We start from the raw sequence: 13240 nt of genomic DNA, 5'->3' as shown, positions 1-13240 counted from the left end.
TTCATCATCAGAAAGGTCATTGTAAGGAGGAGCTTCCTCAGCACGAGTTACTTTCTCCTCTGGAGGTTTAGCACAGTTGATACCTTCAGGCCAACTTGAGATCACCTCCACTAGACCAGGTCTTTCAAGATTTCCCATTCGAGCTCTCTGTGTTATCAGAGCCATCCACTTAGACCAGGTTGAGTCTGTGGCATGATGTGGTGTGGATCCTTTGCCTTTGAACATCCAATTCAAAACTGGTAATCTGGGAGCTAAGAGAAGTTGTGATTCAGTTCCAATCACTTCAGAAGATGCTTTCACTCCTTCATAGGCAGCTAAGATTTCTTTCTCTGTTGGAGTGTAATTAGCCTCTGAACCTCTGTAACCTCGACTCCAGAAACCAAGAGGTCGTCCACGTGTCTCCCCTGGAGCTTTTTGCCACAAGCACCAGGTTGGACCATTGTCACTTGCAGCCGTGTACAAAATGTTCTTAATGTCTGGACCATCTCGGACCGGTCCCAGACCCATTGCTTGAATCACTTCTTGCTTTATCTGGTCAAAGGCTGCTTGTTGTTCAGGTCCCCAGTGGAAATGGTTTCTCTTTCGAGTCACATCATACAGAGGTTTCACAATCTGACTGTATCCAGGAATGTGCAGTCTCCAAAATCCCACTATCCCCAAGAAACGTAGGGTCTCTTGCTTGTTTGTGGGACTTGCCATGGTAGAGACTCTATTTACCACATCCACTGGAATATGTCGACGTCCATCCTGCCATCGCACTCCCAGAAATTGAATCTCTGTGGTAGGTCCTTTCACCTTGTCTCGCTTGATGGCAAAACCTGCATTCAGAAGAATGTCAATGATTTTGTTACCTTTCTCAAAGACTTCCTCAGCAGTTTTACCCCAGACGATGATATCATCGATGAACTGGATGTGTTCTGGAGCACCTCCTTTCTCCAGAGCATCGTGGATCACTGCATGACAGATGCTTGAGCTGTGGATCCAGCCCATTGGCAGCCTGTTGAAAGTGTACTGGATTCCTCTCCAGGTGAAAGCAAACTGAGGCCTGCATTCCTCTGCTATGGGAATAGAGAAAAATGCATTAGCAATGTCTATGGTAGCATACCATTTGGCCTCTTTGGATTCCAGCTCATACTGAAGCTCCATCATGTCTGGTACTGCTGCACTCATAGGTGGTGTCACTTCATTTAGGGCTCGGTAGTCTACTGTCAGACGCCAGTCTCCATTCTGCTTCTGCACAGGCCACACTGGACTGTTGAAAGGTGAATGAGTTTTGCTGACGACTTTCTGACTTTCCAACTGACGAATCAGATTCTGAATGGGCAACAAAGAGTCACGGTTGGTTCTGTATTGTCTGTGATGCACAGTCTGAGAAGCAACCGGCAATTTAATGTCCTGTATCTTATGTTGTCCCACAACTGCAGATTCATCAGAAAGTTCAGGTCTGGCAGATAGCTTCAATTTTTGTTCATCAATTTCTATTGAAGCTACTCCAAAAGCCCATTTGTAACCTTTAGGGTCTTTTAAACGCCCTTCTCTCAAAAAATCAATTCCCAAAATACAAGGTGCATCAGGTCCGGTCACAACTGTATGCTTCCTCCATTGTTTACCAGTTAAACTTATATTAACCTCTACCTTACTTAACTCTTGAGATCCACCAGTGACTCCCAGAATAGTTATAGACTCTGATCCCTGATAATTTGATGGTATTATGGTGCACTGAGCTCCTGTGTCAACCAAGGCCCTGTACTTCCGAAATTGTGAAGTGCCAGGCCACTGGATGTACACATCCCAATAGATTCTATTATCTCTGTTATCCCTCTCCTCCCCCTGGCGGGAGGCAGGGCACCCCTAGTTATGGGGAACATGCGCACATGTGCATTGCACATATTGTGCAGGGTTATAACTTTGCATGTTATAACTGGAGCCACTGTTGGAGCCATAAGAGTCGTTCTGGGGAACTGTGGAAGTAACAGCTACCCTTCTGGTATTGCTACCTTGGGTTCTGCCACTTTGCAATTCCCTCAGTCTCCTGAAAAGATTAGAAGTTGGTTGGCCATCCCAGCGGTTCATGTTCTCACCAAACTGATCACGCAGAGTTACCCAAATAGTTCTACGTGATTGCCTTGGTGGTCTGTTTTGGAATGACCTGTTTTGGAATGTCCTGTTTTGGAATGACCTCCTTGGAGGACGTGTATTCCTCACAGATGAAACTTGTACCCACCTGGAGGAAGAATTGAAATTATCCCTTTGTGCCAATTGGGATATGGAATTTCTAAATTCATTTTTCAGATCCTTCATACAATTCTCAATTTTTCCAGACAAAGTTTCAATGGCTGAAACCAAAGAACCACGTGTCATGCTATCCTCCAGTTGTCTCATTTGATCACTGAATTGGCCAACCGTGGGAGAAGCTCCACCATAACTTCTTGACACAATTCTGCTTGCCAGAATGTTTGCATAATTAGAAGGAGCAAGTTTGATGATCTTTTTAGCAAGACCAATACCCACAGGAATGTCATCAGGATTCAGAGTTTCATGTTCACCATAGAGTAGCTCTCTAACAGCAAATTCTCTCAAGCGCTTAATTCCCTCATCTATGGTAGTCCAGGGTTTAGGATTCCAGGGAAGATCATCTCGGGAAGGGTATCTCAGGGCAACCGCTATTAAAAGGCGTATCCACAGATTAACCTTACCGAGAGCTTCGCCTAGATGTCTATCTATTCCATTGTCCCTTGAGAGAGTTCCTAACTGAGCTGCTGACTTGTCTCCAACTGTTAGAGCTGAAGCACCTGTATCATAACACCTACTAAGCCAAGCTAGAACTGGTTCCTTATCTGCCCTGGTGAAATCTTTACGGACATTTCGCAATTCTTCCCTTGGAGAAGAACAGTCCGTAATATCATCTTCCTCCTCGTCTCCCTGAATTCTTTGCCCGTAAAATCCTGCTGTCATTCTCCTAAGGATCTCTTTAAGCTGAGAACCACCTTTGCCAGCTGCTTTCCTAGCTTCATCTCTATCCTGCTTTGATCTCACTAGGTTAGCTAGATCTTTAAAACAAACCTTCTCTTCCTCCTGAGCAGGATCTTTTAGAGTAGAGGGCCCCTCCCCAGGATCAGTCTCCTCCTCTTCTTCTCCATCTTTGCCCTTTCCAGCTCTAGTCTTTAAAGGAGCCACCTTAACTGGAGCTGTGTTTGCATTTACAGCCACCTTAATGGAAGCTGACAGGTCCTGAGATAAATCAGCTGCTGGGGCAGTGACTTCCGGTCCCACCGAGGGAGTGGACGGAAGTGACGTTGCTCCGTTAATGGCCGACGGAGAAGAAGAAGAAGGAGAAGGAGTAGGGGAAGGAGTAGGTGCCATGTTGATACCAGCTGATGCCCTTGGCTGCTTGCTAGAATCAGCAGAAAAGTCATTTAGAGCTGCCTTACCAATTAACTTTTTAGCCTTCTTTTTAACTGACACGGGTTCTCCACAGTCCTCGTCACTAGATGACTCTGGGACTGATCGAGAGCCACGGCGTTTTCTTTTTGATCTAGTTTTAATAACAAAACACGCCCTGGACACCTTTTTCTCTCGCCGTAAAGAGAACAGTAAATATGCAATTACCATCACTAACAACAGATTTATACACATCAAATAAATCACCTTTGGATCCCAGGCATCACCTAAAGTTACTGTCTCCTCAGGCGGAATCTTAAAACCCTTTATCTCAATTGGGAGAGTGGTGGAGGTAACATTCCTGTATCTCACTGGCCATAGGAAATTAATACATTTTCCATACCATAATTTAACTCTATACATAACCCACATATAAATTGTCCGCACCAAATATTTACCCAGGTAATCCAAAATCAAACCCAAACAATATCTGTATACCAGAGCCCCAAAAATTGAAAAGAATAATCGCTCCACAAACCACAATACCTTCATGTTTGCTAATTCAGCTGGAAAACACTAAATCAATCAAATAATAAATTGAACTAATTATCTGCCGCACGTTGGGTACGCCAATAAAAAAAATGTGGTGGGTGGAAGGGTAAGGCCGAGAAGCCTCCTCCCTTCCCCCTTTGTAAAGTAAAAGGGAAAAAAAATTGAAGGGAAAGGAAAAAAAAACTCGCAAGCTGAATTAGCAAAGCAGTGGAGCTATATTTACAAAGCGATGTAGGGTTTGCAGGGAGATATTTACAAATTTACAATATCTACAATATATACAAAGATATACAACAGAGTAACACAGAAATGAGAGTGAACCCCTCTCGGCAGAGAGGGGGGTTCCCCACCTCCTCTTTCCCCTCTTTCCCCCCCCTTTCCCCAGATTAGGTTAGAAGAGAGAGAGAGCGAAAGAAAGAAGTTAAAAGCAGTTTTGTGTTAATTGGAAAGGAGTTAATACAGGCCTTATCAGTTTTTCTCTCAAGGCTGGAGCCTTGGCAGAAAGCCCAGCACAGGGACAGAGAGCAGCCGCACCGTAGAAAGGCGGAAGCAAGACTGATAGAAAAGTCGTGGAAATGTCCAGTTCACTCCCAGTTCCGAAAAGTGCTTCCTCCCACTTCACCAATGAAATTAGTTTAGACTATTCCTTCCGTTTACCAACTTCCGTCCACCATATTCTCTTTCTTAAGGGGGCAACGTCAACCGGCCACATCTGGGAATACACGTCTGTTCTTAAATGTGTTATTTTGCAAGATGCTAAAATGTACTGTGCAGTTTTTGTATTTAGCTGGATGCTCCAGTATGGTTAAATACCACATTTTTCCCATCTTTCACCATTACAGTTAGCCAGCTTTTTAAATCATTGATTCATAGAATGGCTTAGATTGGAAGAGACTTCAGAGATGTGTGCTCCAACCTCCCCTCCATGGGCAGGGATGCCTCACAACTAGACTCAGCTGCTGGAGGCCTTGAATACTCCCAGGGAAGAGGGTTCCACAACCTTCCTGGGCAACCTATTCCAGAACTTCTTCCTAAGATCCAGTCTAACCCTGCTCTCCCTCAGCTTAGAAGCATTCCCCCTTGTGCTATTGCTAGACACCCTTATGAAAAGTCCCTCTCCAGCCTTCCTGTAGGATCCTTTCAGGTATTAGAAGGTAGCTAGAAGGTTCCCTCAGAGTCTTCTCTAGGCTAACATCCTCCATCTTTCTCAGCCTATCCTCATAGCAGCTCTTGAGTCATCTTTGTGGCCCTCCTCTGGACTTGCTCCAGCAGTCTTTTTTGTGATGGGAGAAATTATCTTCAGGATAAAAAAGTCCTACATTATACATGATATCAAAATTCTTTCTGAAGAAGAATACTCTCATTTCTGTACTCTGAACATCTGAAATGCTGCCAGTTTGGAGTTTTCTTCTCTTTTCATCTCTTAGCACAGGTATTCTGTGATTTTTATTACTTTTGCAGTTGTGTATAAGTCTTTGTATTGGATATGTCTGGGTTGGTGTTCTGTGTTGTAGATGGGGGACGAAAACACTCTTGGTAATACACTAATATTTTAGCTGTTGCTGAACAGCATGTGCAGAGTTTTGAGGCATTCTCTCTCACTCTGTTCCTTCTAGACACACATGAGTAATGAGGGTACAGAAGAAATGGAGAGGGAGCACAACCAGGACAGCTGACCCTAACTTATCACAGGGATATCCTGTCCCATATAACCCCATATTTGGCAATAAAAATTGAGGGAGGGGGCTTTGAAGAAGGTAACCAGTGCTCAAAGACTGGTTGTGCATTGGTCTGCTTGTTACAGGTGACAATTAATTGCCTTTACATCACTTAAGTAGTTTTATTTCCTCTTCTGTTGCTTTCATTTGCTGCTTAAACTGTCTTTAACCTGACCCGTGAGCTTTCTTGCTTTTGCTGTTCCGGTTCCATCCCCCATCACACTGAGGCAGGAGTGAGGGAGTGAGCAGCTGTGTGTTGTGTAGCAGCCAACTGGAGCACCACCATTTTATAAAAAGTGATGGCAGTAGTACTTAAATTTCAGTGGAATGCTGTAGTAACAAATTGGAAGGAAAAATGGTATTTGAAAGATTTACAGTCTTTGCAGCTGTAAAGATTGTCTGCAATGAAAAAAGATAATGTTCAGTTTTATACAAGTAATATGAGCATGAAGATAACCTGAATGTTACACAGAATTTCAGGTGTTTTTCTAGAAGCCACAGACTTGAGTAATCACTCATACCATTTCAGAAGATGTGACAACATTATGTCATGAAGCTTCAAGGATGGTTTTGCATCTTTTCTATTTTAATAAGGTGGTTAATTGTTAATACAATAGGTATTTGAATGGCATTATTGAAAGACGTTCAGAAACGCATAGGCTAGGTAAAAGCTTGCATTTTGGTATCACTTGAGTATGGAAGAGTGTAATGTCTGCTTGACATTGTAAGCTCAGCAGAACACCCACAGCAGTGAACTTAATTTTATTGAGATAGATTGTTTTCATTTTAAAGAAGGGTTACAAAGTCAGTCAGAAAATCAACTATACTGGTATTTCTTAATTTACCATTAAGAACACTGATATATTAGTGCAGCTTTTATTGGCAAGAGCCTTGTTGTTCATTTGTTTGTCTCTTCCTTAATTCTTCTTCATCTCCTGGCCCCCTTCTGTGCCCCTCAAGGCTGCAGAGCAAATCGGCTCAAATGAAAAGCCTAGAAATAAAATAGTAGGTATAAGCTGAACAGGACTGGTTTCACTTCTTTGAGAAGGAAGTGAAGTAGTCAAAAGATAGCAGGGAAAGGAAGAATAAGGAAATATACTGAAGTAAAGAAAAGAAATGGAGAAGGAATGATGATAAATATGGCATTCTAAGAAGAGAATGCATTTCCTTAGGTGTCATGATTGAATGCTCTGGTGCCTTGAACTGATCAATGCAGTGATAACCTGAGACTTCTAGAACTGACAGACTGCAGATGCTGGTACAGAAATAAGCACAGAACTCTCAGATAGAAATTTACCGTTCTCAGTGCTTTATAGCTCTGAGGAATGACTTGAGTGGCAAGGATAAAAAATACAAACCTGAAAATAGAAAGCATGATGTTGAAGAAATTTGTTGTTGTGCAATCATGTCAGAACACTACACTGGCAGAACTACCAGCAAAAAGGCTGAGATCAAGCATGCAGAACTGGTGAAGATGAGCTATGGGCACTATCCGGCTGAGAACTCTTCCAGATGTCAACATGCTGACAACATGCCTGTGTAAAGGAAGCATTTGTCCAGCTGCATCTTTTCCTTGCTTGCAGTAAGAGCCTCAGGTTTGCAAATACTTGGCTCTGGGCAGGTGCTGGAAGGGGGATCTGGCTGTCAGGGAGGTGCTGTTCATGGAGAAAATATTAAGATTGTTCCTGATCTATGGGTTGACATTGGATATGAAATAAACAACTAATTAAATACTGAAATGCTTAAAGGCCTGATAAAGAGAGTTAGAAGTGATGGGAATAATAATTTGGTATCCAGTCAGACACTTAGTGAGGAGGCTATAGTTAACTTGTTTGGGAAATTGAGATCAAGTAGAAACAATTTGAATGCTTATATACTATGGCAAGTGTCCCAGGTAACAGAATAGAAAATTTACTGATGCATGAAAGGAAACTCTGTGTTTCAGTGAGACCAATAACAGAATCACATTCTTATTTTGATAGATGCATATAGTTTTAGAGAGAGAAGTAAAGATAAAGCTGATTATGTTATGTGCTACTGTGGTGAACTAAACAAAAATAAATCTTTGCCAAGTTGTAGCTGGATCTGACTTAACCACATTTAAGGAAATGTTGAGAAAATAATCTTCCTCATTTAATTTTAGGTATCTGCTACAGGCCCCTTTGGCCAGAGTTAAATATTGTTACAGGTTGAGGGCTTTTTATGTATGTGGAGGCTAACTTTTGTACATCATTTGAATAAATTGTGTTATGTAGAAACAAAATAGTCACACTAAGAAATAGCCACTAACACTGTCTTGATCTGTTTTTGAAACACCTTGTTTTATGTAATTTTTAAAATATATTTTAGTCACGAAGTGTGGACAAGCAACATGCTGTGCTGAACTACGATGCCTCTACGGATGAACACTTGGTGAAGGATTTGGGCAGCCTGAATGGGGTAAGCTAACATTAGAAACATGTAGCTCCCCATAGTCTTTTGCATGTTTGTTAGGTTGGGGGGTGGGTTTTGAGCTAAGAGAGTATGACTTGAGAAATATACATTAATATCTTTTTAATGCAAAAGTAGAAATCTAAAGGAAAATTTAGTTTTTGCAGGGATTTTCCACTGCATATTATTTAAATGGCTGCAGTAAATTCCATTATTAAGAGGGCCTTGGCAACAGGGGAAAGAAAGAGAGTAAAAAAAGTTTGTTACCCTTCTGTATTACAGAAATGTAGGAGAAAATGATTATATTGGGGGGGCGAAGGGATTTCAGTTTCTAAAGTGGTTGTTTACAGTATCACAGTATCACAGTATCACTTAGGTTGGAAAGGACCTCGAGGATCATCAAGTCCAACCTATCAACACAGACCCCACAGACATGACTAGACCATGGCACCAAGTGCCATGTCCGATCTCCCCTTGAACGCCTCCAGGGTCGATGACTCAACCACCTCCCTGGGCAACCCGTTCCAATGCCGAATGACTCGCTCGGTGAAGAACTTCCTCCTCACCTCGAGTCTGAACCTCCCCTGGCGCAGCTTGAGACTGTGTCCCCTTGTTCTGGTGCTGGTTGCCTGGGAGAAGAGGCCAACTCCCTCCTGGCTACAACCACCTTTCAGGTAGTTGTAGAGGGTAATGAGGTCACCCCTGAGCCTCCTCTTCTCCAGGCTAAACAATCCCAGCTCCCTCAGCCTCTCCTCATAGGGCTTGTGTTCAAGGCCTCTCACGAAATGGATGTGCTATTTCTTTCTTCTCCACTTTTTCATACAGAAAAGTGTTAAACCGTACTTCATACATATTCATAATATATTCATATACAATATACATATTCAATAAACATGTTGTATATGAACTTATATTATTTTGTATCTGCATTTAATTTTTCAGTATACTTTTTTATTCAAATGCCCATGAATAATATATCATGTTACTTACAAACTAATACAGTTATGAGCAAAATAAAGTTTCATATGGCATTTTACATTTTAAAGCTTTTCTAGGAATTGCATGTACAATATTCTAGGTAAGCTTCACCTTTTATAAATGTTTTGAATATTATAATAGATTATTAAACAGTAACTGTGATATTTTTGTAGTCCTTTAGATAATTCTTTGAGCTGTATATACACAGTAGTTATGGTTGTTATTTTATCTAACTTAAGTCTTTGGCAGTGTCAAATGTATACAGAACAATCATGAACTCACCTGTGATTGCTTATTTGGCTCAATATTTAGAAAGCTACTGATAGGAAGTAACTTTGTCAAATGTTTAAAAAAATAGAAACTGAAGAAATTTCATGTTATTGCTTATTAGCATTCACTTAGGCTTGGGTGTTTGATCTTGAAGTTTATTTCAAAATAAAACCCCTGTTAGTCTCTTACTAGCTTGTCTGTGTTTTAAGGTAGCTAACTCAGTATTTCAAAGAGCCAGTCTCAACTCCATATGAAACAAGTCTAATCTAAAGGGTTTAAACAGTTACAGATGTGTAAGAACTTTACTCCTTAAATACTAAATATCTCTGTATTTTGAAAGGCAGTGCAGTGTTTTCAAGGCAGTGATCAAAAATGAATTCAGCACATAGTATTTTTTTGCTGAGCCATTTGATTTTATTCCTTCTTACATATTGCTTAGGTAGTCAATAGTCATACCTTCCGTTTTTCATTACCTTGTCATGGAACTTAAATTTAATAACAATATGTGTTAAATGGCCTTCATTTGACTCATTTCTTTGGTAAAGAGTTTTCCATTATTTGCTTTGCCAGATCTGATTCATTCTCAAGAAGATCTGATTCATTCAAAAGAAGAAATGCATAATTTTGTTAATGCTTTACTTAATTGTGTGGCAGAAGAAGATTCGTAGTGCCCATCTAGCATACAGTGACCTAATAAATAGGCAGCAACTCTTTTATTCTAGCTACTACTGCCACTGAGAGCACCACCCCCTAACAACCAAGTTCCTCTTTCAGTGCTTCGTCAGCTTCTACCTGTTTTTAATTTGCTTGCTTCATTAAGAGCTAGCATTTATTTGGGTCTCCCTAGTTAGTCCCATTTTGTTGTAGAACAGATTTACACTTCTTGTTGTAGATAAGGCAACTCCATTCCTGGTGTGATGTACTTCAGCCACTAAAGATAATTTGGAGTTTAAGGGGAGATGGCTTCTACCAATACACAAGGCTTTTGTTTCGAGTTTTAAGAATCCCAAATAATTTGACAAGATGATCTGTAACTGCACCTGCTGCCTAATGCCTGAATATTATTATCTATATGATTCACACATGTTGCAGCAGTCTTCATTGTGAACTTCTGTGTGTACATTTATATTAAAAAAAATAAAGCAGAAGTAAATTTCAGTCAGATTTACACAATGTATTTTTCTAAAAATCCATCATGACTTCTCCTGGTTATTCCTGGTTATCTTTTATTTTATGAACAAAAGATGGAGGAGGAATTTCTCTTTCCTAAATAAAATGTATAGAGTTGCTAACATCTAATTTATTATTTCACCAGTATTAACAGAATTAAACTCTGTTTTCTCCTGTGACTTGAACATACTAGAAAAATTACCAAACATCAGTGGCCCTGCAATAACATTCTTCTCAGGGATATTTACAGGATAGGGAAGTCCTTTCACACTAATGTTTTAGGTTAGGATTGCAGAATGCTTATCAAACTTTGTGAAGGCTTAAAAAGAATTGACTCTCACTATTTGAAGAGTGAAGCTTTGGAAATCAGGTGAAGATATAAAAATGTGTGTAGAGTGATTTGAAGTGGAAGGAGTATTCATTATTTACATGGTAACTAACTTTTTCAATCTAGTTTTGCCTTGCATCTCAAGGCTTCTGGTAGGATTTTGAAACCCCACTGGCAAAGCTACTGGGGCTTGGTTACTGTGTGCTCTCAGTTCGGTCATGACGATGCCTGTAGACTGCACACACTGGCTTTGGAGTCCTCTGGGTTGAGTGTACTGTGTGTGCATGCATTTAAAAACTCTGGGAGGAAAAAAGCATACATCCATCTATATGTACTTCTTTTCAAGACAGCCTAAATGTCCTTGATGTGCTAAAATTCAGGCTGCTTAAGGATATTTTTCGCATGTGTTTTTGCTATGGACTCTCACAATGTAAAGTGGGATAAACACAAATTAAAACGCCACCCAAAATTCCATGCTTACAAACTAGTAAATAGTTGTGCCTTTAATTCTTATTTCTCACAGAGGATATTTTCAATGAAGTAGATAAGCAATTTTTTAAAATAATGAAATAAACATTATTTTAACTTAGAAAAATGAAGTGAAAAAAAGGCCCTTTGTTGTTATGGGGAAGGACTCTGGTTTTAGATTTCATGTAATACTAGATTTGGATGAGCAACACTGGTGTGTTCAAAGATTTGGATTCTTGACTTAATTATTCAAGTTTACTTTTGGGGTATGTGTTCCTTTTTTTCAAGTACTTCAAAAATTACATATTTCAGTTGTTGCATTCCTTAAAAACCTGTACACTTTATTGTGGAATTCTTACGGTGGAAGTAGGGTGATTCTGTGGGGTTGTAATATTCTGAGTCCCCCAAACTGGCACAAACCAGAAGTAAATGTGTTTCAGAAAAGCACCCTGAATGTTTGATCTCCTTTCTGTAGTATTAACATGTATTTGTTAGGAAAAGTAAAAATTATCAAGAAGCAGTACAATTTTTAGGGCATGGGAAAATATACAACTGATAAATTATTAATGAAATAATGCAGCAGCAGATTCAGACCAGCTAATCCTTAAATACTTCATTTGCCTTGAATTTGCTCTTAATTAAGACTCCGTTTGCTGTTTTAAAAGAAGATGAAGGAATTAACACCAGGGAACAAGAGACTTTTACCATATAGATGATGATTGATATTTCTTAAAAGGAAGATGCTACATTCTTGTAAGTCCAGATGTTGTATTCCTTTCAGGTTAAAGGAGAGGAGCATGTAGGGGCAGAGGAACTTAAAGCAGCATCTTCATGCCTATTTGAATTGGGCCTTGAGGAATAGTTTAAGGCAAGACGCCCTATAGGTGCTTTTTATCAGATCACTCTGTAGAAGGATTTTTCAAGGATTTGTAACTCTGAAAGTATCTTAAATATTTTGCAGAGTTACATTTGCTGTCTTCTTTTTCCCTTGTAGTCTGTAGTTTTTGTAATTGAGAGCTTAATATTCTTTTTTTCTGCACAAAACTGTCTTCACCCTTTTGGGTTTCTCTGTCACTGAGTGAATTCAGAAGATACTGACGCAATGTAGAGTTGTCTCTGAAGGTAACAAACTTGGTTTAAGAAACAATTAATTTTCAGTTAGAGATTCATCCTAGCTTGGAATGTTCAAGAGCAGTGGTATGACTCTGGATGAGCAGAAGGGTCAGTCTGAGAGTTGTCATGGGGAGGTGGCAGATTCTCAGAGAAATCTTACCTGAAATTTAACCATGCCCACCAATGGCAAGGAGGGAGAGGAACACTCTGAGATCCTGGTGTCTACCACTACCTTAGCGTGGCAGTTTAGGCTGGGTGCATCCTGTTACTGCCACATAAGTTACACCTCTGGTGTCCAGAGGGTCCAGCCCAGTAGTTGGACACAGGGAGTAGCGTATTTCATAGCCGTAAATCCTGCACCCTATAAATTCATCTGCAAAGTCGTTCTCTTCCCCTTTCTTCCCTCTCTGCTCCCCTGGGAAATGCTCCCTATTGGGTAATGGTGGGGGAGTATCTCAAGGCCTCCTAGGCCTGGCTAGGCCTAATGCCAGGAGGAGAAGTGGGGGGCGGTCTCAGACCTGGCCAGCCTGAGACTAGCCTAGATTGGGGGGGGGGAGAAAGGGCCCTGAGGGTTTTGGGTATACCCTCAGGTGGGGAGAAGGGAAGTGTTGGGAGGCTTTTGGGTGTGCTACTGGGGACTCCGTATGCTTTGGGATTCTTTTGTCACTATGCTTGCAGCTTCTGTAAAATGCTTGCTGCTTTTCTATTTAAACTTTCAATCGCTTCTGCAATCCGTTTGTGTGTCATTCTTTTGCCCCTTTCAGGGTCAAGAGAGGATCTGCCTGGCCTCAAACCAGGACACTTAGTATGTTATGATCCTTGGGTTCTGGTA

The 13240-nt window shown here is 40.7% G+C and overlaps 1 protein-coding gene across 8 annotated transcripts in view; it reads left to right on the top strand.

Moving 5' to 3' along the window:
• CEP170 (centrosomal protein 170) overlaps positions 1–13240 on the top strand; it is a 100046-nt gene that overhangs the window by 26666 nt on the left and 60140 nt on the right. For all 8 annotated transcript variants that reach the window (XM_068155473.1, XM_068155465.1, XM_068155445.1 and 5 more), the window contains exon 3: positions 8001–8090. In XM_068155473.1, the coding sequence (XP_068011574.1) occupies positions 8001–8090 (90 nt within the window). The remainder of the gene's footprint in view (positions 1–8000; positions 8091–13240) is intronic.

Source organism: Melanerpes formicivorus, unplaced genomic scaffold (genome assembly GCF_026170545.1).
Source record: "Melanerpes formicivorus ecotype bairdi unplaced genomic scaffold, bMelFor1.0.p_v2 SCAF_2, whole genome shotgun sequence".
In the NCBI taxonomy this organism is placed as follows: Eukaryota; Metazoa; Chordata; class Aves; order Piciformes; family Picidae; genus Melanerpes; species Melanerpes formicivorus.
Note: the sequence above shows the minus strand (reverse complement) of the source record. Positions and strands in the feature narration are given on the sequence as shown.